At 45.5% G+C, this 25,983-nt stretch overlaps 1 protein-coding gene across 1 annotated transcript in view; it reads right to left on the bottom strand.

Annotated features, from left to right (window-relative positions):
- The window catches only part of LOC138541042 (calcium-activated chloride channel regulator 1-like), a 311,873-nt gene extending 286,966 nt beyond the window's left edge, over positions 1-24,907 (bottom strand). The window contains exon 1 of the mRNA XM_069641725.1: positions 24,734-24,907. Coding sequence (XP_069497826.1) covers positions 24,734-24,892 — 159 coding nt within the window. The 5' untranslated portion in view covers positions 24,893-24,907. The remainder of the gene's footprint in view (positions 1-24,733) is intronic.
- Between the last annotated feature and the right edge of the window lie 1,076 nt (positions 24,908-25,983).

Raw genomic sequence — 25,983 nt, 5'->3', positions numbered from 1 at the left:
ACACCATTTCAATTCCTCCTACTGCAACAGTGCCTATAAACACAATACCACATAAATATGCACCTTAAACATTACTGTAACCAGTGCACATGTCATTGAAACACAGTGTTCCACATAACAACAAATGAATATAGAATTATTTTTTTTTTTAATCCTGCATGGATTTTTTTCTCCCCACAAACCAAATGATTATGCGAAAAAACACAGGAACAGAGCACATTACACAGTACACTTGTTTAAAACATAGTACTGGTGAAGTACTAATTATGAGAGTCCACAAAGTGCAAAAATGTCTGCAATGCAATACGACATTACGAAATACCTACTTTAACATGTTATGTTTTCTTTTATCACAGACAATGAAACAACAATTTCTCCTGCATTTCCACATACCACAGTAGGCAAATCTGCTACTGCCGCTTGAACACTATTCTGCAGTGCATGCAAAAAAGGTGAACATGGCCTCAACAATACATACAGTGAGTATACAATTATTGGTGTCATACTTTTGTCTAATCTGCAAATTGCATTCTATACACAAATTTATGAAATTCATATGCCACTGCCAAAAACTTGTATGCATGGCTGTATTATGCTGCAGTGGTTGTCGCAAGGCCTAGACTCTAGGGTGCATGGGCTACAGCCTCCAGCCATACACCCAAGAGTCTAGTAGCTGATCACAATCACCACAGCATAATACAAGCATGCAACCAACAATCTATACACTACCACAACCCAACCACATAAGGCATCCATGTGAGGCCCTGTGCACTTCCGTACACATAGTATTCCAGTACGTGCAACCAGTCAGCACACTCTTTAGTCCAATAAGCGAGCCGCCTGATGTACTGCCCACTTTCCTACACACACCATTACAGTACTTCAAACAGTGGGCACACTCTTGCACTTTTGAGTGCATCGCCTCCGGCCATTACCCAAAACTACTGTAGCTGGCCATAATTACCTCCAACTGCATACAGTATTATAGACACACGAATCTTGAGACTGTCCAACAAATCACCTGTCACACATCCTGTCCACTTTTATACACATACCATTACAGTACTTACAGCCAGTGGAAAGACTCTTGGGTACATGGCCTCCAGCCATACACCCAAGAGTCTAGTAGCTAGTCCAATCACCAAAGCATAATACAGCCATGCAACCAACAATCTATACACTGCCACAACCTACACACATAAGCCAACCACCTGAGGCCCTATCCACGTCTGTACACATAGTAATCCAGTAAGTACAACCAGTCAGTATAGTATTCCAGTATGTACAACCAGTCAGCACACTCTTGGATCCAATAAGCCAGCCGCCTGCAGCCCTGTACACTTCTCTACTCATTCTATTACAGTACTTCAACCAGTGGGCAGACTCTTGGGTGCATGACATGCGGGCATGCACCCAAGATCCTAGTAACTGGCCAGAAACACCACAGCATAATACAGCCTATACAAACATTGTCATATCATCTACATTCCACTCCCCTACCCTAATGAAGCCTGCCTGCAGTCACCACATAAGCTGCTCGTCTGAGGATCTATCTGCGAACTGCTGCGATGGCCGAGGACACCGCAAACACATCACAGTCTTCTTCCACCTAAACAAATACATCAAATGAACCACCTTTCACTCCCCCACCCTTTAGAGCCCCTCTATCCAACAGCAGATGCCTCAAAACATATTTTCCAGCCGTTTTCCCCACCGTGGTTATCTGCGGATACAACATGGGGGACGTTTCAGGAAAATGTGACACCGATCACGCTTCCCTCCAGCCAATCAGCAAGCGCGTTCGGAGCGAACAGAGCAATGGGTCCGCGGAGCGCAGCCAGATATCACACATTTTTTGGCACTTACATTTGACCTGTTTCTAAAAAAACTACTGGGTGGATTTTCACCAAATTTACAAAAGCTTTCGGGACCAAGTTGCCGCTCCTACTGCAAATTTCATGAAACCCTGTCCAGCGGTTTGGGCTGTAGGCATGAGCAGTTTTTCTCCATTAAGTCTATGGAAACAAAAAGAAATTTGAGATCACCCCTATAACTTTGCCCTTCCTTGATGAACCCTCCCCAAACTTGCCAAAAGAAGTCAGAGTGGGCCATATGCTTTTTTTGCAAAGTTTGTTGAGGATTCGTCCACAGTGAGCAAAGTTATAAGCCGCCCAAAAAGTGTTCTTCCTATGAGATGAGCAACTTAAGAATACACAGGCCGTGTAATATATATATATATATTAGCTTTTGTTGAAAGATAAAAATGACACCAATGCGAACAAATGCCATCTGAATTACAGCCTGAACCTCACCATCTGTCCTTACGTCGAGCAGACAGATGCAAGCGAAAAATGACCCACCTCGCTCCCTATCCTTCACCGCAGATACTCACAGGATGGGAGCATGAAGTGAACTGTCTCGGGCGGGTCTGGTGAGCGCACACAGGATCAGGGGCCAGCAAGAGCGACCAACTGAATTCCTGTCTCACTTCCCTCCCCCGAACGCACACACTTTATTTCTGTCCCTCAAACTCTCCAACTGCAGGCCCAGGAAGGGAAGTTCTACCATCCTGTGAGGTGAAATGACCTCAGGGATGCACCGGATACCCCTGCAGGCAGGTGGAACCATTGTCCTCCATTTTACCTCACATGTACTGATCCGTCCAGAATGGCTGAAAATGAAAAGCACTGGTACTTTATTTAATTAACAAAGAGTGAGGGCACACTCCTCGTCCACAACGGAAGACACCTACATACAACAAATACACTTACTTAAATACTTTTCCCCCCAAGCTATAGCATACATTTGGAAATAAACTGTGTTTTGTTATTTTATTAGGCACATACTTTGCATGGCACTTGATTAATCACAGCATTTAATGAAAGGTTACAAATACGCTTTAAATAGGAAAACCTGTGAAGAAGAGTGACAGATGAAGGGTGAGAGGTGCACAAGAAGCCACAGAGCAACAGCAAAGACAACCTGACCAGAGTACCAGTGAAATCTCAGAATTGTTTATGCATGTCTGTGCTGTTAACCACTAGCAATCTGCAAACTTGTTTCCAAAAAAGCTGACTGCCCAAGGACAGCAATCTTGAAAATGTGTGCAAGTGAATCGAAAGGAAGTACAAAGAAATTAAGTGGTGGTAATGTGAGCACATTTCTGTTGCATGAAATCTGGGGGGAAGCAGAGTGGATGGTGGTCTTTAGAGGCACATCAGAGGCCACCAGAAGACCAATCAAGATGGTATATGTTTAGATAGAAACAAGTCTAGGGAGAACAAGAATTGACAACAGTTTGGGATTTTGTGTAGGCATAGAATAGGCATTTGCCAGCACTGCTTCAGGCAAATGTCTATATAATGCCTAGAAACACGCAAAATCGGCTGGCTTTGTCAATGCCTGTTTTAATAGGACATTAGGGCAAGGAACATATATAGATTTAGTGGCTGGAGGCACATTTAGTTAAGACACTTTTACTACACACGTAGCTTATTTAACGCTGCAATTAAGTAATTGGCCCTCATTACAGTTTTGCCGGTGCAGTAAGAATGTTGGTAAAACTGCTGGTAATTCCAGTAGCGGCTCATTTACAGCACCAACAAAACACAAGTTTGCAGGTGGGGGCACTGATTTACCTCCAGCCAAGAAATGGATGTAAATCTGGCCCCCACCGGCAAAGAAATACCAAAATTACCAGCACCAGTAATTCCGGTGCCAGTAATTTCAGCAATCCCCTCCATAGAGTCCTGTGTGACTCCATGGAGTGGGGGTTTACCAGCGTTTCCGCCACTTGGAATACGCCAGTAATTGCGGAATACAAGTGGCAGAAATGGTACTACCGTTTTGGTGGCATCCCACTGGATTTACCGGCAGGATATCACCAAAACTGTAATGGCCCCCATTAACTCTCTGCAGACTGCCTGCAGGCCAAAATGTCATGTTACTTCTTGATCGCAGGAGGATGTGTTTTGAGTGGGGAGCGGCAGGTAGTTGGTGGGTAGTTGGTGGGAATGGACATAGGGATTATCATGGCCATGCAAAGTCAATGGGTGGGTAAATAACCAAACAATACCCACACGTTGTATTCCACGAAAGCTGAATTCAATTCCCCTAAATGTATCATTCATTTATATATACTATTCTTGAAATGTAATATAGAAACTCTTGTTCAACGAAAAGACTGAGAATGTATAATTGAATATGAACAAACATTCCTCATCACATTCCCAATCCCATTATTCCAAACGAGACACTTTTGAATGTTGGATCAGAAGGCTTATACGAGCACTCTGCTGCTGCAATGCCTGAATTACAATTTCCAACATTCCTATGTTCCTGTATTGCATTAATGACATTGAACGTGGTTATCGAGAGGCATGGGCCGCTACCAGAAGTCGAACCAGCCTACAAGGCCATTGTCATCATTAGCCCCCATGGAGTGTAGGTGGAAATGGCCAAAAACTCTGGAAATGAGCGGGAACAGAAAAATAAATCAAGGAATCAGAGTGGAGTGTCATTGCTGGCAAAGTGGAGTGTACATGAAGGCACAGGAGAATAATGAGAAAGATCAATGGCAGACCTGCTGCAATAATGGGGGGCAATTGAAGGAGGAACAATGACAATGATAGCTCCTAGCAGGGAGGAGGTAGCATAGAAGACGACGGGAGGGCAGAAGAACAAGGAAAGGAAGCTGGCAAGGAGGAGAAGGGATACGAGAGGAAATACTGGTGGGTAAGGAAAGCAGTGGACTTGGAATGTGGGAATATGAGTTTACACCAGCAACATTCCAAGGTTGATAGTTGGTGATCTTTTTCAAGTGAGTTAAAAAAACAGGAGTTAATATAGATTTCTACAAATAGAAGTTTTAATATTAGGATTGGAATCCATAAAGGAACACAGTGATTTCAAAGAGAAAGCAAACTGTGGGATGATACTAAGAAAGGTCTGTGAAGAAAAGCAATAATTAAGAGGGAGAGGAGAAGAGTGTAATTGTAACTGGTTATTTATACCGGAAAATACCCAGCGGTTTCTAAGCATGGACCCGGGGATCAAACCTGAGTTGTTCCGCATTGTCTTGCTTCCAAGGCGAGCATGTTGCCCCTGAGCTATCCTCCCGAAATTAATTCAGCACCAAAATAAACCTAGTTTTTGTGAGCTTAATTTTGAATATGAATGCTTACATGCAGCCCTCATGAGCTCGGTGATAGATAATAATCAGTGATGAACACCTTATTATGAACCTGGGAATTGCCAGTTATCTGCATCTTGTGACTAGATCTCACAACGGCACCACATATATGCTTAAAAGCATGGGGGACAAAATAAAGCCCTAAAAAACTGCAGACCACAAGTGAAGAAAATAAGACCTTGTGAAGCCTATTTGCAGATATTGCATGTAATCCTTAAGGAATGAGCAAAACCAATCCAGGAATTCCTAGGCCAGCCATTCAAATATGATCGAGTGAGATGTTAATCAGTGCCACCTAGCTGGCAGTGTTGAAAACCACAGAGAGATAGGGAAGCAAGAGAACGCAGAATCCGCCAGCATCCAGTTTGCCCACTTCCCCTCCAACCTCGCCACCAACCGCCTCCTGGAATCCACCTGCTCTCTCTCTCTCTCTCCCTCTGATCTCATTCCATGGAAACACAATGGCCCTCATTACGACCCTTGCGGAAATCGGAAAACGATGGCGGAAATGCAATACCGCCATCGAATAGCGCTCGGTGCGACTATGACCCGTCACCGCAAAGTACGAAGCCATTAGCGACACCGTAGTGAACGCCAACGCTAACTGCACCAAGCACGCGCACGCGCGCCATGCGAAACCGCAAACACCACCATGGCGCAACGGTACGCCAATTCCGACCCTAGCGGACATGTACCTAACGCCATCAGGCATGGCGTAATGTACCATTCCGCCATGGTGAGAAGTACGGCATCGCGAATCAACCGTAAACGGCCCCACTGAGTGCCTGTACACCGCTCCCTGCCCACAAAGTACAACTCCCCGTAGGTGCAATGAAGCCACAATGCAACCATTGAAATGTACAAGTCACCCATGCATGGCAACGAACAAAAGAAACACAAGAGGGGCCAATGGGAGCTGCAGGGCACAGATGGCACGAATACAGAAGCCATCCCAATGGACATGACCACAGTCCCCCACCAAGAAACGCACGCAAACACAGGCACCTGTGACCAGCCATATTCCGAGAATCACATCATTCCACCAGTCCACCTGGCTGACCGGCATCTGTTACACAAAACCCAATCCCCCGCCCCTGAGCATGACAACATTCAAACTGTCATATTGGCAGCCCCCATCCCTGACCTCACGGGCTTAGTAGGCAAACGCGCCCAGTACAGTACCACGCAACTAAACTCCGAAGCTGGAACCCAATGCAGATCTCCTCACAATACATCGCCCCCCAAATAGGCATATGCCACATCACTTGCAAAGAAAAACGCTACACGGGCCAAATCAGAATAGAAATTTAATGCACATCAAAGTCACCAAGCCCATACAGCCATCATGCCATGAACTCCTAAACACCAATCACCATTGTGGGCTGCATCCGCAAGAAATGACCAGCCACTACTTGTGTGTCGTCCTGTTCCCTCATGGTACACAGAGCCACATTCACGTACGAAAAGGCAACATGGAAGCACACAGAACCGCAGGGCCGTCCCAATGGGGAGGCACTAGTCCAGCTGAAAGGCCGAAATGTTGCTCCGAGCCACCAGTACTGCGTAAGGGCATGTGGGCCATTGGCGATCGTCCCATAAGATCGTAATGCTGCTCCACTGATTAACACGAAGCAGCAGGTGTCGGGAGTAAAACCCATCTGCAGGAGTGGCATACAGATGGCAGTGGCAAAAGGGGAGGAGATACCTGTCAACCAAAAGAAAAGAAAAAGAACAGAATGGCCATCAGAACTACATTCCAACAACTCACTTCAATGATCACACGAAATCCACAGCCATATGCATGCTAGCCCACTCCAAAGGATCATCACCACCCCAAAACCACTTGCGACTCCTAACCATCTATATCGAGGTGCAAACACCATCACAAACGAGTGTACCTGTGCATGCGTCTGTCAAAACAGAATCCATCAGATGGGAATGTTAATGTGCATGGACACAAGTGTCTGAGGGCGTGTCGAGACAGGGAGGGCTCAACAAGGCCAGATAGACGATGGTCCCACCATGGCAGCCCTGCATCACATAGCGTAGGGGAGGCGGATAGATCCCAAGAAGCCCTGTACATGGCAAACTCTGTATCAAATCACCTGCCCATGCATCCATTCATCATTCCCTCATCCCGGAATCAAAACGCCTGAATAATTACTCACATAACAATAGAAACATCCATTGAGTCTGTGCGTTATGCAGCCTGCAAAATCCACAGTGCCCCAGCCCGTAATTCCAGTGTTGTGAAGTAACATGTATGTGGGAACGGCCGGCCTCATCGCCCACGTAGCAATTGCGCATCCCAAACTATTCATATCAATCATTGCTTCCTCGCCATGGGCCCTGTCTCAAGGACATTGAACAACAGAACGTTATATTTGCAGTCAGACCTGTGGGCATCTCCTCGCCGCTAGCTGGAAACCGAAAGCGCCGCCCTTGGAATTCCACATTTGCAACATCACGCCGAAAAGGCATCTGTGGCCGTTTGAAATCACTAATTATTCCATCGAGTGCGGCTGTGTGTGAAAATGGCAACTGCCTTCACCCACAAATGGGACGCCCCGCCCATCATTGCAACTCGGTACAGTGATGCATGAGGGCCCACCGTTACTCGAGTACTACGTTCCACTGACCCTTCACAAGTCTGTTCGCGACTGCACAGATAGTATGTGCAACAATGGGACCACAGCAGAATGAACATGTCAACCAATGTTACACGGCCATCGGGTACAAATACATGATTGCAATAGCAAGATGCCATTCCCAGATTTGCAGCGTTGTGCGCGGGACGTGCTCGGCCAAAGGGGAGAGCAGCTTGCACAGGTGGAATTAATCACCACAGGTGGAGGCCATACAGCCTGAAAACACATAAATTGCACAGCCAGTCTCCTCCCACAACCACACCGAAATGCTACTGGCAGGACTCGCGATGTTGGCCCTGGGGGACCTGATAGCACTGCAACTACTCCAACTCCAAGAAGAAGACGAACACCAACTGCTACCGGCCGCACGAAGGAGACGCAGGAGGAGGAGGAGGCCAAGGCAGGGCCAGCAAGGGCCGCCAGCACAGCCACTACCACCACGCAGGCAGCCCGCAATCCCACGCCTCCGAGCACATCCGTTCAACCTCACTGATGAGCAGATCCACACCCTCTACCGTCTGGACCGGGACACCATAGCTGCCATTGTGGACATGACACAGGCTGACCTTGTCAGCATGATAGATAGCCCAACCGCCATCCCACCCCTACTGAAGGTGGTGTCTGTACTCCACTTCCTGGCCACAGGCACCTACCAGCACACAGTCGGACAGTTGCATGGCATTTCTCAGCCACTGTTCTCACGGACACTATTGCAAGTGCTCGATGCCCTCCTGCAGCACGCAGACGACTACATCTCTCTACCACGCTCGGAGCAGGAAATTACCAACACAAAAGTGGGATTCCATGCACTTGCCGGCATACCGGGTTGCATTGGTGCCATCGACTGCACCCATGTGGAATTGGTCGTCCCACATGCCATGGAGGCCCAGTACCGCAACAGAAAACAATTTCATTCCCTGAATGTACAAATGGTGTGTGACTCCAACAGGATCATTACACATTGTTGTGCCCGATTCCCTGGATCAACCCATGATTCTATGGTCTTGAGGAACTCTACAATACCACGCTACATGGAGCGACACGCAGGGAACAGATCCTGGCTACTCGGTGAGTCTCATTACATGCATGATTATGTGGGGAATGTGATTTGGCAATGACCTGGCAGGAAGGGGGGGGGTGTGCGTACGTAGCAATGGCATTCCACATCATACGTTTCTCGTCCACATACAGGTGATGCTGGATATCCACTGAAGAGATGGCTCCTCACACCAGTCCGGAACCCACGGGACCAGCATGAGGAGGACTACAACCATGCCCACTCACGTACCCGTGTAGTCATTGAACAGGCATTCGGCCTACTGAAGACTCGTTTCCGCTGCCTCAGCAGGTCTGGCGGGGCACTCCTGTACCGCCATGAGAAGGTTGCAAAGATGGTCATGGCATGTGTCATGCTCCACAACATGTGCGTACGTAGAAATGTGCCCATGCCCCCTGACGCAGAACTGCAAGCACATGATGATGGTCATGATGAGGGTGGGGATGTGGCAGCACCTCATGGAGTCTGCGAGGCACCGGAGGCCCGTGACATTCGTCAGCATCTCATTGATGTATGCTTCTAGCACTCACGCCTGGTGGCTGATACATGGACACGGGACTCGTGGCACTGTGCGTCTCTGGGACATGCACAATATGGACTGTACGCCTATGATGGCCTAGTACACAGAAATCAATGTCCACACATCTCATTGGTTGATCGTGCACTTTTTATGGCATATGTGATGTCATGTTGAACACCCTATCGACCCGCCACCCAAGTGAGCCCAACACACCCCCTCCACCCTCCTACCTCCCCCACGAACCCCAGTGTCCAAAGATGCTCATTGTCAGTGGGCTGTCGCTATTGCAAGCCCCCTCTGCGGGTATCAGGGGCACCCCTGCCTGTGGAGCGCAGGTTCCTTCCAGATCTACGTTGGGGGCTGCCCTGGACGGAACTTGCAACGGATGATGTGTCTGCCTGCTCACGTCCATGCATGTCCCTAAGGGTTTGCGAGAGCTCAGTGAGCACACGGCGCACTGCGGCAAGTTCGGCACATACGTCTTTGGACGTCGCATGCAGTTCCCCCCTCAGGCTCTCGGTGCTTCTCTCCATTTGGACTCTCAGGCTCTCGGTGCTACTCTCCATTTGGACTCTCAGGCTCTCGGTGCTACTCTCCATTTGTGCCCTCAGCGTCTCTGTGCCTCTCTCCATTTCTGCCCTAAGTGTCTCAGTTGATGTTTCTATGTCTGCCTTAGTGCCCCCACATTCATCGGCATGGTCCTTGAGGAGCATGGCCATTTGCTGCTGTTGCACGATTAACTGGTCGAGGGACTGTTGCCTCTGCTGGGCCATGCCCATTTGCGGGGGTGTCACAGAGGGGCTGTTGTCCTCATGTTGCCTTGCCACAGGGCTTGGGGGGGATGGCCAGTCGTTGTCTTGTGGGTGCCCCTGCGTGGTATCCTCATGTTGTACGGGATGGGACAGACAGGGGGATTGGGACAGGTCATGGATGGATCTGACTTCGACATCCCCGTTTTCTGTGTCGGAGCATGCTGCCATCAATGGGGTGTCACCTATGGTGCTGCTGCCACCAGAGGCAGTGCCTTCTGTGGCATCCATTGGGGGGACCTGTGGTGGTGGTGTTGTGGGCATGCTGGCTGCTGGGGTGCCTGTTGATGTTCCCTCCTCTGTGCTGCCACCTGATTTGTGCTGCTGCCGTGTCTTGATGCGTGCAGCTGAGGTGGAGGGTCTCTGGCCGTTGGTCTTGGCCCTCTTTGCAGGTGTGCTGGTAGGGGTGTCCTGTAGCTCGTCGTTTGGATCGGACCCTGTGGTGGAGTAAAGGAGGGCGAGGGTTAATGATGGGTCTGTGGGAATTGGAATGGCATTGTATCACATGCTCTGGGGTGGTACCTGAGGGTGATTTGGGTCGGGTCCTTGGAGGTGCTTTGATTTGTGTGTGGAGTGAGGGTGCAGTTGTTTGGCAGCCTGCAGTTAGGGTGTGCCTGCTGCACGTGTAGTGCGTGTATTAGGGGTTTTTAATTATTTATGTATTTATTGTGGGTTTTAACGTGCGCTATCAGGCCGATGTGTGTGGCCGTTCTCCTGGACATGTGTTTCTGTTGCACTATGTGGACGCATGGTACTTCACATGGATGGACTGTGTGGATTTGGCATTGTTTCATCTGGTACACCTACCTGAATCTTCGGATGTCTGCACTCCTTTCTCCATCCCTCCGACTCCCTCTATGCTCTCCATTCCGATGGTGGAGGCACAAATTTCTTCCCAGGTGGTCAACTTGATGGGTGATTCAGGACCTCCCCCGGTGGCTGTGGCAATGTTGCGGTTGGCAGAGAGTATGCTGCGGACGCGTATCCGCAGGTCGTCCCATCGCTTGCGGCATTGCTGTGGGGTGCGGGGTGCGGTCCCCACCGCACTTACCCGCTGTGCCACCAGAGCCCATATGGTCTTCTTGTTTGCAAGTGCCGTTCTGGTCATTTGCGTGGAGAAGACGACGGCAGCATTCTCCTGGAGGGTCTCTGTTAGCACGGTGAGTTCCTCGCGGGAGAAGTGGACCTGCCGCTTGCGGTCGCACGCTTTCTTCGCTACTTTTCCCATTTGTCTTGGTTTCGCTAGGGTGGGTGACGGGTTGGGGTGTGTTTCAGGGTAGTGATTTTAGTGGTTGTGTGGTTTTAGTGGTTTTATAGGTGTACGCCGGGATGTTTCCCGTTCCGGGCCCATGTTTTCACTTCCGTTTCCGTATATTTCCGGTCACCGTACTTTCCGGTAGGCGCACACTGCGGTGACCGCTAAGAGGGGTGGCGGTATTGCACCTAGGGCGCCGTACGGCGGCGGTGTGGGCCGTTTTGGGGTCATTTCCGCCATCGCGGACTTTGCACTTCCGCCGTGGCGTGGTGCTCGTGCCCGATGGGTCGGACTGGGCCGCACTTTGCTCCTTCGTGCAATGGCGGAAACGCTATTTACGCTGTGGCGCTCCGGTCAGTCGCTTTCCGCAAGGGTCGTAATGAGGGCCAATGAATCTTGGCACAGGTCAGGCTGACATGGAACACAGCAAATGGTAGTACAGGGGACAACACAGGACAGGACATGAGGGTTGGAAATATCAGTAAAGGAATAGCAGGACACCATCACATCATGCGTTTGACCAGCAGAGGAGTAGGAGGATTGCCTTTGAAGGTAGTCGCTTTCATGGAAGTTAATAATAATGAAAACGTAGATAGAGAAAGGTTCGAACTAGGACAACAGGTGTCAGTTTTAACATATGTGGGATTCTTGACAAGATATGAATGACTTGCCATTTCGGAACAAAAATCAAAGTAAATATTCTGGTTTTGTCAAAAGAAAGATTGACTATATTCCTAGAAAGTGGATTTATGTAATGTTTCACTACTTGAAAAAGGTTATTTAGGTGGACCTAAGAAATTGGAGGCTTTGCCTTGGAGATAAGCTTATTTGGCAGCTTATTTTATAATTGTCTCTAAAGTAAGATAAATCCCCTCGGATAGATAAAGTAAGATTTGCCCCAACACTTCTCACAGCATCTTATAAGCAACATTTCCTTTTTGTAATTGGTAGAATACTATGGGGGGCATATGTACAGGATTACAACTTAACTGTTGGAGGTGGAGCAACCTCATCTGCAGTGTGCTGGCAATAGGACAGTAGTATTGCCTTAAAAAGTAAACTATCATAGCCGGTCAAGTGGCAGAGAGAGTAGAGCGCTCGCTAATCCCGGGGGGGGGGCAAACTCAGCCTTTCATCCTTCCGATGTCGATAAATGAGCACCACACACCGTGGGTAATAATAAGCAGCGCTCAGATACCTGAGGGTTCGTAGCGCTATATAAATGGCAAATTATTATTATCATCTCTAGGAGAATGATTATCAGCTCAAGCAATATGAGGAACCTTTTTAAAAGAGTGTGTCAGCATTGACTGGCAGGAAGCCTACATTTTTCAAGAATTAGAAAAACATTACAAAGGAAAGGGACTATGTAGCAACCTGAAAGAAGATTGTTGTACTGCACACAAAGACCAACTGTAGGCCTCTTAGTAGAAAGGTCCAGGTAGCAAGATACAGTTACTTTAGTTTCCAGTTACTCTTGACTATACCACAGGAGGCATCATCCACCAGCCATGCTAGTGCACTCCAGCTCACACCTCTAACTCACACATTCAGAGCATATACACAGCAAGCACTCACTAGATTCTCCTGAGCTGTCGGTTACGCCATAGACCAACATTCCATCAGCATTCACAGATGGGCAGCCGGCTAAGCAGTGTTCAGCCAGTCACTGCATCTCCGATAAAGACAACACAACCGCAGCAAACTCACTGCAACACAACATCCTACTCCACATAGACTACACACCACCTATAACCGGGAAGACACAGGTCACACCCAACAATATAAACTAGCAACACAAACATACACTCTGAGAATTTGGGGTTATAACCAGCAGGGTCACCACTATAACATGGCTAGGATGCACTCATCTGTGAGGTACAGTTCCCGGGTATAGAGACCAAGACGACTCTGTGCCCAAACAGTACAAATAACTCTGTGTGGTGTTGCACGTAAACTCCAGTGAGACCCACGGTGTGTCATCACACATAGCCGTCCACTAGCCAGCAAGGGAACCACGCAGTTACTTAAGGGTTTAGTTGCTGTTGACTATTTTACAGAACGGGAGACCATTCACTGGTCATCTTCATGCACACCAGTTGAAGCCTCCATCCAAATCCAGCAATCATCAACATTCTTCTGAGCTCTCAATGATGCACTGCATTGGATTCATATCTTCTTAGAATGCATAGATGGTCAGCAGGACAGGCCAACATTCAGTCACTGCAAACCATATAATGGGAGCACATAACCCTCTAGCTCTTCACCCCTGCCCTCTCCCCTGCATTTCCACTACTGCGCTTTCACGATCCGAATGTCACAAGACCCAGTAGGACCGTTTGTTGGTCATCCCTGCCCCCCCTTGTCTTGTTGCGCCTTGAAACACATTGTGTATAGGTGCATTATAAAAACCCAATAAATAAATAAAATAAAAAATCCTTCAGGTGTGCATTTTTCAAGATTTAGTGAAAATTGTAAAGTCCTACAGATTCGTATGCCAATGAGTGGAGCTGAGGACAAGCTGTTGAAGATCGCAAGAGAACAGAGTAAGGTCACCAGTGCACCCTGGGTGTGATTGTAAGAGTTATTGAAATCTCCCATTAATTCATTCATTCAAAAAGAAGTAGAACTAAACTTACCACAAAATCACATTGTTACCAAGTTCTACATAAATGCAAAGCCAAATGCAGAGTGCGGTGACATGCCTGAGCGATTTATGTACAGTGTACCATTACTATTAAGACCAAAAAGTACTTACTAGTCAAAGGCAGTGCTAGTAGTAACAATATTTATTGAGCGCATACGTATTACCAGTATAAACCAGTTTCAAGTGCTGTACAAACAGCCAGATGGGAACAGATTGATAAATAACATTAGAATACATGAAATAACAAAAGTGACAGTGTCATTGTACCCTCTACTTTACGTAATATAAAATGAGCTCAAGTGCTTTTTCAGTCTATGTGTAAAGTCTTGTTGTGTAATACTGTTTCTGATTAAAACTGCCAAGTTGTTCCACAAACAAGAGTCCAAGGTCTGTGCTATTTTTCCCCATATGATGTTTTGTAAAACGTACCAACCACCAGCAGGTCTTTGGACATTGATCAAAGGGGATGACTGGGCACATATTTCTGTGCCATGTCTGATAAGTACTCAGGCGCCAAACCATTTGCTATCTTCCAAATGTGTGTAAACATCCGTTCTTAAATCATGACCTCTCGGCCAAGCTTTTGAGATATGGTAAAATGTTCTCATGCCCTTGTAATTTAGAAATTGATTTCTTTGCCATGCCAAGAGAAATAGACAACCAATAATGCGATCTTGAGAGTACGACTACCTGAACTATGATCTTCAATTGGCCAGCTTCTTGGAAGGGATTATAGCGGCTGCTGTTATAAAGGTGGAAATGTGTATTTTTTGCTAAAGCATCTACTTGTGGACCAAATCAGAGCTGGTTGTTAAACAGAACCCCCATGTTCCTGACCTTCTCCTCAGGTGTTGATAGAGTCACAAATTAGAAATGGGAGAGAAGGTGCTCCAAGGCAGCCAAGGAACAGGACTTCTGTCTTGTCTCCATTTAAGCAAAGGTAGTTGTCCTGCATACATCGCTATATTGCCTCCAGACAGTTCACCACAGTACTGCACCCATTTATATCCCAATGGAGGTCAACAAGTATCTGAGTATCATTGACATTTAGTCGACATTCGATACCTCACCTCCCAATAATCTACACCAACGGAATCATATATGTGATGAACAGGAGTAGGGACAGTGTTGATCCTTGTGGGGCCCCACATGAGAGAGGCCTGCTGGGTGAAATGACATTTCCCAACCATAGTCTCTGCCTCATAACACTCAAAATGTATTCCGGTTAGGCTAGCACTGAAGCTGACGCGTTCATCACAGTTTTAGGAGGTTGAAAAAGAGTACTGAGGTCAACTGTATCAAATACTGCAGACAGCTCTAAAAGGAGGCCTCTGTCTCTGATTCCAATATATTTTCCCTTAAAAAGAATACTCTTGTCGCTGTACTGTGGAGGGGGTGAAAGCCAGATTGAGCTCTGGCCAGCACAGAACCCTTTTCGAGTAAGTCTGAAAGTGAGAAAGTTTCCTTTCCTTCCATGATTTTACTCAGAAAGGGAAGGTTAGGTTTAGGCCGAAAATGTACTAAATCTATTAGGTCAAGATGGGCTTTCTTTAGAAATTGTATGACTTGAGCTTTCTTTACCTGATGTGGAAAAATGCCTCTTTAAAATTAAGTATTAATGAAATTAGATAGGCTCTTGGTCATCAAGACGATATCCTCCTTCATGGATTTAGGGGAAAGAGTACTCAGGGCTGAGCTTGTTTCTTTTAATCCTTGTACTCATTCAGTAGATATTAGCTTAACACACTTAAAAGAAGAACATTTACGAAACGAGGTATCCTCTATGCAGGCGTCAGTTCTAGGTTCAATAGCAATCATTTCATGTAGCTTTGTAATATTGGTCTGGAAAAAGGAAGCAAGTACGTCACAGAAGACTTGGGTGGGAATAATCTTATTTGTTGCTTCTGACAAAGTAGTACGTTCCTGATATATTTCAAACAGCTCAGTAGCACTAGAATGAGCTGTTTAAAATCACTTTTAGAAATAGTCCTTCTTCGCTTATCCTAAATCCTTTATATAAATTTGGTGATGAGTTTTACATTTTTGGTTGTCGAAGCATGAGCGAGTGTGGCGCCAATGTCTTTAGAAACACTGGGAACATGCAGTCCTTTGTCTTTTTGTTTGGCGCCCTATACATCTGTAAATACAATTAAAATAAATAATGCACTTATGTTCTGTAAGGAATTAACAACATCAGGAATGTTGCAATCAACCGACTAGGGGGGTGATGATTTTAATCCTTATCAGTACTTGAATGTAGGAGCTATTAACATTACATTTACTTGGATATTTGACCTGTACAATCTCAATTTCTTTTCTCAATTTCTCTTTCTGGTTCATATTATCCCATTGGTGGTAGATTCTGAGAATGAAAGTAGTTTCTCTAAGTCAAGGTAAAGCATACCCTTGCATCTTACAATCGTATAAAATATATACAATCACAGCAGGTCACTGCAAAGAGAGTCCGTTATTAATTCCAACACATGGTCACTCATTCACTAGGATGGCTGCACTTTTCAATCCATAGAAGCATAAACCTGCAATTCCCTTGCATTTGACAGCCCAATCTTCTGCAATGCAATTACATCCTGCTTTCTAATGCATGACATACCTTTATGTTCTTCTTATAGCTTGTGTAATCTAGCTTTGGACCAAAGTGTAGAAGAGATGTTAATGATACTTATATACAGTAGCAGAATTCCACAGTTCCTTTTCTGCAACACTGGCATTGTAGTTATCCGTATCACAAATATAACACTCAGTGAGCCTTATCAAAGCCAGCATCTGAGTCAATAACCTAGGTATATGTGTCCCTCTTCATTGACGATCCATCTTAATTGTGAGTAATACACATGGATTTGGTATTAGAGTATGCACACGCACAGTCTTTACATGTTATGTGAAGGAACTGTAGTGCAATATTACCAATAATTCAGTAATTCAAAGACCTACTTTCTGATTTTGTGCCTATCAATAGGACACTAAACTTGAACTTGAAAAAGATTTTGAAGTTTGGTACCGTGAATGGAGAGAGAAATCTTTGCGCTGGTGCCCGTAACATGCCAAACTGCACTTATCATGGTGCAATGCTTTTTTACCATCACATGGCACTGCTCTGAATTAAAGCTTTCCTGTCCGAAAAAACGGAAACAGTATGGCTAAAACCATTCAAATCCGCACCGTGGAACAGCAACTGTGGAGTACCGCAAGGATCCTCGTTATCCCGACTCTCCTTCAACATCTATATGATGCCACTAATCAACCTCCTCAAAAGACACTGCTTCACTTGCTACAACTATGCAGATGATACCCAAATTGTCTACAAAATCGGCGATGATCAACAGAAGAACACATCACTAATAGACTGTCTACCAATGGATGAACACTAACGACCTCAAAATCAACCCAGACAAGAGAGAAATCATGATTACATGCAACATTCAAGGAATCTACAAGTACAACCCATGGCCCACAGAACTGGAAACAGCACCCACACCATCCAAAGTGATCAAAAACCTGGGAATCCTAATGGACAACATGCTAACCCTAGAACCACAAGTAAATGCGATAATTAAGAAATGCTTCTTCCATTTACACACAATCAAAACGATTAAACTATTCTTCTCCTTCACACACCAAACACTGGCTGTCATCTCCCTCATCAAGTCCAGGATAGACTACGCCAGCTTATACCTCAGAATGCCAGACTATTTACTGAAGAAATTGCAACGTATACAGAAGGCAGATGCCAGATTTCTCCACAAACTCTCACGAAGGGTCCACATCACTCAGGCACTAAGGATGCTACATCGGCTCCCAATCAAAAAAACAAATCACCTTCAAAATAATATACATAACACACAGAGCAGTCCACGTCCTAGGAGCAAGATATATACAAAAGAAAATCGGAATCTACCACCCTACCAGAAGACTCGGATCCAGCCACAACATCTGCTTAGAATCTAAACCACACACAAGGAAAAAACCTAGCAGATCGGCATTCTCTTGCTTAGCTGTAAAACTCCCTCCCCAGAGAAATATGAACAATGAAGAACCACCTAAAATTCAGAAAACTTCTAAAAACCTGTCTTTTCAACTCTGGATGGGACGAAAATGAATGAACAACACACATGCACCATGAAAACGGACATAAACTGAGAAGGACTGGGGAGTAGGCTGGACCGGAGTGGAGTGCAGGGAAAAGAGAGGCACCTGAGTAAGAGGAGGACCCAGATGTACACTTCCCTATAGAGGGTCAAACGTGAAACAGGGGAGAGTGATGGGTCCAACTTAGCTGGACCTCTGATAGAGGGCATTAGAGGAAAAAGTAGACAGAGAGATGTCCTGGTCTTGGAAACAATGGACCACAGTACACAGGGAACACATCCTCCCTGAATGAAACCGTAGGGATTGTAATTGTTTCACACCAAAATATACTATAAGGTAATGGATATGGGCAGCATTTAGTTTCAACATTGAGGATAGAAAAGGTACTGCCACTGAATAGCCTTATGGAGGACCCACACTTTGGCACACAACATAGGGGTGGTAATTGTAACACACCAAAATGTACAATGGGGAGGGTATGTGTCAACGTCAATGAAAAAAGAGGGGGTAGTATAGGGCACTACCACTAACCAACCCTACTAAAAAAACTAATCTCTCTGCATACACCTCTCAATCCCTGAACTAAACACAACCAGACCTCCACAGCACAACAAACGGCATGCACTTCACTACACTACAATGAAACAAACCACACATAGCCTACCCCAACAGCACGTAGTGCCTACCAACCGAAAAACACATTTACGCTCAGCGAACGGTGTCAATCGAACTGAAACTGCCAACAGCACATCACAGCTCCCTTGCTCTTTTCTCCTGCTCAGTCTTACTAACTACCCCACCTGCTTTGCAGATCCACCAGGGAACCACAAAACCACACAGGTAGTGACAGTGCACAGTATAAGGACTTTTAACATAACATATATCCCAGTGTTTTTCAAAAAAGGGCAAACTTTGCCCTAGTGCTAATACTGTGCAACTTTGCACTTGCACCAGTGCAACGTTTCTGTAATCTGGCCCCTAGTGCTCAGATAGCAAACTTAAGTAGACAACATTTAAGCCTCACCGTTAGTATTTTGGTAAAGATTTTCAAATCTACATTGAGCAAGGAGATAGGTTGATAATTACTGCATCTAGTTGCATCCTTCCCAGGCTTTGTAATCACCGTAATGATTGCCTCCTTCATTGAATCACATAGCCTCCCTTCCTTCAAAAAACAATTATACAATTCACATAAAATTGGTGACAACACTTCCCTATACCTTTGATAAAATTCCACTGACAAACCATCCATCCCCGGAGATTTGCCTTTATTCATTCCCTCAATTACCGACAAAACCTCCTGGATGGAGATCGGGGCTTCCATACAACATCTACCTTCATCAGAAAGTACTGGAAGGACAATTTTCCCAAAAAACCTATCAAAATCCTCTATTTGCGGAGCAATATCTTCCGTATATAATTTAGCATAAAATGAACGAAAACATTCACCAATTTTATCTTTCTTAATCTCCATAATACCAGATTCATCAACAATTTTCTAAACATACACCCTCTCTGAATAAATCTTCAATCTATTTGCTAACAACTTCCCTGCCTTATCCCCTTGCTCTCAGTATTTTTGCTTCATGTAATACAAACCCCTCTCAACTTGCGAGCTCACCTCACTTTTCAGTAGTTTCTTAACCTCCAAAATCCTAACCTTAATATTCTCGTCTCTTAATAAAGCATAATTCCTTGGCAAATCTCCCAATTCTTTTTCAAGCACTGCCAACCTGGGTGAATTGGTGGAGCAATCTCAGACAGGATTCATGGAAAGGAGATATGGATATGATAATATTCGAACGCTGTTAGACATTTTGAGTTTGCCAGACTCAGAGGTGAAGGATATTTTGTTGATTTTTTTAGATGCAGAGAAGACCTTTGATAGGGTGAATTGGGGCTTCCTGAATTATACACTGTCAAAATTAGGTTTTGGTCCTTTCTTTATTAAAGCTATTCAATCGCTTCAAATTGCCATTTCGGCAAAGGTGTGGGTGAATGAGGGGTTTTCCATGTCCTTTCCGTTGTTAAGAGGGACACGCCAGGGTTGCCCTTTGTCACCACTGTTATTTAATTTGGTATTGGAGCCTCTGTTGGCATATATACGTCAGTTGAGGTGTGTCAGGGGGTTTGCAGTTGGTGATGTGGAAATTAAATGTCTGGCATATGCGGATGACGTTGTGGTTATCTTGAATGATCCTGTTGTAGGGGGTCCTGTATTGAAGGAGGTCTTTGAGGAAGTGGGTAAGTTATCTGGGTATCGGATTAATTGGGATACAACAGTGGTATTTCCGGTGAGGGCTTTGCACGACTGTGAGAATCTGCTGGGGTGGCATTGTAAATGGGAATATTCTAGTGTGAAATATTTGGGTATCTATATTGCCAAAGATTTTAGAAAGTTGGTGAATTATAATGTGGATAAAATCATTGAGGTTCTTAGGCGGGATATTATGAGTTGGGGACGTGTTAATCTAACTCTTTGGGGTAAAATTAATGCTATTAAAATGATTTTACTGTCGAAGGTTTTGTATGTTGTTCAATCTTTGCCTGCGCACTTTACAAAGGGAGCGTTTGCACGTATAGATAGGCTATTTCAGGATTTTTTGTGGGGATTTGGGAAGAGGGCCAGGATTCCCCGGTATATTATGGTCCGGAAGGTTAAAGATGGGGGTTTTGGGTACCCGGTGTTAAGAAATTATGGTAGTGGTTTTTTGTTGAAGAAAGTGTCTGATTACACTGGTGAAGTTATGAACAAGGTGCCGTGGTGGGTACAAATTGAGGTACAGCGGTTTTTGCCTTATGATATTAAATGTTTGTTTTCTTTCGGAAAATTGCCTAAGAAGGTGCAGTGTTTGAAGTCGGTTTTGGCTACTAAAGAAGCTTTGTCGTCTTGGATAATGGGAACTGAACAAGTTCTATATCTTTATGAAGAGGCTTCCCTTTGGCATAATCCTGGTCTAAAGTTTAATAATAAGGTACTAAATTGGAAAAGTTGGGTTCAGAAGGGTGTGTTGACTATTGGTGATGTATGGAGTGCTGCACGGGTAATACCTTTTGCTAGTTTAGTTGAGAAATTTGGGTTACGGAACAGGGAATTACGAAGGTATGATATTTTGGCATCTCTGCTATCGGAACGAAGAGATATGTTGGGTGCAGCGTTTTTGAAGAAACCGGAAAATTTTTGTTTTTTGGGAATTGGACTCCAAAGAGTGTCTACTTTTATGCAGTTTATGCAACCTGATAGGCAATGGGTGAACTCGTGGGACAAGTTGAGGTTGTCTTGGACGGAGGAGTTGGGCAGGGAACTTACGCCAAGGGAATGGGAAAAGGTTTGGAGGGTACCAACGGCTGCCAAAGTGGATTAGCAATTGCGCTATATACATCAGAGGATATTGGGTAGAATATATTGGACCCCAGTTCGTATGTGTAAATTGGGATTAGTTGATGATGATCGGTGTTGGGGCTGTGGGAAAGAACAAGGTACTTTGATACATATGTTATGGTATTGTGAAAGAGTGGTAAGTTTTTGGAGGGAGGTTATTGATAGGGTTGATCAAATGTGGGACATTGTTTATCCACGCAATCCCTTAGTGGTTGTTTTTTTGTTATATAGTGGTGGACGGGATGTGAGTTGGGTGATTTCATGTGGGGTATTCAGAGTTTTGTTGGTGGCGGCTAAACAGGTGTTGAGGGTCTGGAAGACACGGAAGAAGCCGATGGTGGAGGAATGGATTTCAGATGTTAGAATTTTATCCAGATTTGAGAAAACTATGTATTGCAAACAAGACATAGGAAACCCTTTATGATGATGTGTGGGGGAGCTTTAGTGACCTTTATTGATGAGGCTAGATTAGGTTCTGGAGTGGAGTGCATTGGTCTTTTTTCAAATAACATCAATGTATTGGGAAGGGGTTTGTGTTGTCTCTGTGGTTGTTTTGTGTGGTCTTGTCTGTCTATTGTCATGTGTGTGGTGTATGTGGCTTTGTTTTAGGTTGGTCTTGAGTTTCATATGGTGGAATACAGAGTTATGGTTTGGAATTCTGTTTTATTTTGTTTTCCACTACTATGTATTTTGCAATTCAATGACCTACGTTGTTGATTCTGTTATTTATTGTAACTTGTTGAAAATGAGAAATAAAGAGTTTTAAAAAAAAACAGACAGCATTTGACACAACTTTGCACTGTAAATCAGACTTGGATAGCAGGGCTTGACAATGTGACCAACAAACAAAAACTCAAAATCTATTGCATGGTAAACTTCCTCTACCCAGACTCCTCCATGAACAAAATCCCTGGGCTGTGCAGAAATACATGAATAGCAGTAATATTGCATGATCTAACATTCAACAAAGGAGCAACATATGGCATGTGTTAATATAACAACCCTCCACCTATGCATTTCTTTAGCACCAAGGACTAAGCACATCATTGTCATCTATGAGACAAGGTCATCTTCTACAAATCATCCCACAGAGAATCTATAGTAAATCCTGTGAACGTGTGCATTAAATACATGTGGAAATGTATAGCATCTCTCCCCTGTCTGGGTTCCGCCAGCACACAGGTTGGCCACTCCAGGCAGTAAGAGGAGTTGAAAGGCACCCTTCTGTAGCTTCCAATCCTTATTGATATATGTAAAAGAGGGAAACATCATGCCTTGAGTGTGTATGTCTGTATTGCAGGGAGGCATTGTGGCTGATCCTGCTGGCCATCCATGAGTGCTGGCAGAATGTTAGGTGCATGTAGACTGGCACAGCTCTTGAGAATGTTGCAGGTATTGAATGAGTGTTCAGAGAGTGTCTGTTGGGCCTGAGCTGGGAGAGGATGAAGGTGGCGGTGGGTGATCTCATTGTATCAACTACCAGTGTAAAAAGAGCCTAAATTCATGTAAATAAAGTAACCTGGCCTTTGTAAATCAGGCTAAACGAGCATTAACACCCCCCAAGAATGCTGTGGCAGTCAAGGAAGCAACTATGACCGCCCATTCAAACATTAGGTGAGCTGTACTGAAAGATGCAGAGACTTCCCTTTAAATATTCTCTGTATGGTATGATAGGTTATTTATAACGCGCTTAATACCCAGAGGTTTCTAAGCGCGGACCAGGGGGTGGAACTGGTGGTATTCCAGGTAGTCTTGCTTCCAAGGCGAGCACGTTGCCCCTGAGCTATTCTCCCGAGACACTTAAAAGGAGTGAGTGAGTGAGTCGGTGAGTGAGTGAGTGAGTGATCGATCGATGGATTGATCGTACAGATCTAATTGTCTCGAGGCTCTGGACAACAAGGAACCAAATAAAATACCCAGCAAGAGGGGGCCCAGTCAAATGCTTAGCATCCTTTCACAGGTAAATGGTTATTTCACTGGTAAAGATGCAAGGGAAGCCTATTCCATAAATTAGCCACCCGCATTTACTACTCCAAGAATCTTTTCAAAGGATGAATGTAAAACAGTTCGGATTCTGGGAATTCTACCAAATTGCAATTGACTGAAATGTCACTCTGCTTTAAGTAAGTTCCCCTCTGTCTGCATCGTCTAATGCTACCGACCACAATGCCAGCACTGATGGGATGCCGGGTTTGGGGCAGCACTACATGCAGGGATGCAGCGTCTAGGGCAGCACTTCATGCAGGGATACAGATGCAGAGCCTGAGGCAGCACTACATGCAGCAATGCAGATCCTGAGGCAGCATTACATGTAGTAGTGCAGAGCCTGGGACAGCACTACATGCAGGGTTGAAGAGATTGGGGCAGCACTACATGCAGGGATGCAGGATGCAGAGCCTGGGGCAGCACTGATGGGCTGCAGAGTCTGGTGCAGCACTACGTGCAGATCGAAGAGTCTAGGCCAGCACTAGATGCAAGGATACAGATGCAGAGCCTGGGGCAGCACTACATACAGCAATGCAGATCCTGAGGCTGCATTAAAAGTAGTAATGCAGAGCCTGGGACAGCACTACATGCAGGGTTGAAGAGACTGGGGCAGCACTACATGCAGGGATGCAGGATGCAGAGACTAGGGCAACACTATATGAAGGGATGCAGAGTCTGAGGTAGCACAATGTGCAGAAATGCAGAGTCTAGGTCAGCGCTACATGCAAGGATACAGATGCAGACCCTGAGGAGGCACTACATGCAGCACTGCAGACCCTGAGGCAGCATTACATGCAGCAATGCAGAGCCTGGGACAGCACTACATGCAGGGATGTAGATGCTGGGGCAGCACTATATGAAGGGCTGCAGAGTCTTGGGCAGCACTACATGCAGCAATGCAGAACCCGAGGCAGCATTACATGTAGAAATGCAGAGCTTGGGACAGCACTAAATGCAGGGTTGAAGAGACTGGAGCAGCACTACATACAGGGTTGAAGAGATTGGGGCAGCACTACATGCAGAGATGCAGAGTTTAAGGCACCACTACATGCAGGGATTTAAGATGCAGAGTCTGGAGCAGCACTGAATAAACGTATATGGTGAGATGATAAATGCATGTATTTGTCTTACCTGTATGTTTTGTATCACTTTGTTATTTTCGGGTATTCCTGGATGGATTGCAATGACGAGGTCTTCGTAGCCATTGTTTTTCAACTGCACCATAGAACCCGTGCCAGTGCCTAGCAGCTGAAAGGCAAATAGTAAACCAACGCTCTGAAAGAACAGCATCGTGTACTCTTCTGGCCCATTCAACCAAAAGGGGATTTTCACGCCTGGTCTCCCTGCTTATTTATAGTGCACGTATTTTGGCATTAGAAAGACGATCACGTAATTTATGGTGGTACTTTGGTTAAACTGTATCATACATTCCAACGCTGTACAATGACTGCAGCAGGTTCGTAAATGCGTGTTAAGCATGGAAAGTCCAAAGTTGCAATAGCAACGGGAGATAAGAACGGGCGTGGTGTCAAGGTCTGGCTGCGCTACCTGTGCATAATTACATTTAAGTTTCAGTAACTCAGAAACTATGAATGCACTGTAGAGTTGCAACATTTGGGGCAGAATCTGCATCAATTATTGTGAAACACGGTCTTTAAGTAGAGGTCAAAGTAACCAGTCAAGTACTAAACTGCATATACCTTGCTGATAGAGGCAGCACAACTTTCCCTAGCTCCGTGTAACAGTCAAAAAATGCAACAAGGAGGCTGAATAAAGGGGAACGAGATTTGGTCATAACAAACTAGGAACTCCTACACATTTGCAAAATGTGAGTCTACAGACCCTGATAGCTTTCACAGCCTGTTGGCCGCACGGCCTGTGGTAAATAATGGACATGACACCGGAGGGATAATTAACACGTCTTCTTTATTTAAATCTTGGATCCTAACTATCTTCCCTTCTCTCCCGTCCCCGCTCCTACATCATCCGTGGTCACATGCTTCCTCTTAAAGGAGCTGTACCGGGTAACAACACCCCGGACAAATGTCCTAAAATCTGCTTAACATTCTTCCACTAGGGGGGGGGGGGTCTTCTGATGATCCGTCAAGGCCTCTCAATCCTTTCCTCACTCATGGGCAGATCTGGGCTATCCACTGACTCAGTCATGTGAGTACGACCCCCCCTTGGGGGAAACCACTCGTTGTCCCTCTCCTCTCGTGGAGGGGGATCAGGATCCAGCTGGGAGGGACTCTCCTCTTCTCTCTTGACAAACTTCTTGAACTGTGAACTGCGTCTCGTTATCGCCTGGTCTGCATTTTCTGCTGTGAGCATCGTCCCTTTGATGGCAGTGACGTACATTGGTTGAGTCCCAAACCGTGCGT

This window comes from Ambystoma mexicanum, chromosome 1q, assembly GCF_040938575.1.
Source record: "Ambystoma mexicanum isolate Mex_15411 chromosome 1q, UKY_AmexF1_1, whole genome shotgun sequence".
NCBI lineage: Eukaryota > Metazoa > Chordata > Amphibia > Caudata > Ambystomatidae > Ambystoma > Ambystoma mexicanum.
Note: the sequence above shows the minus strand (reverse complement) of the source record. Positions and strands in the feature narration are given on the sequence as shown.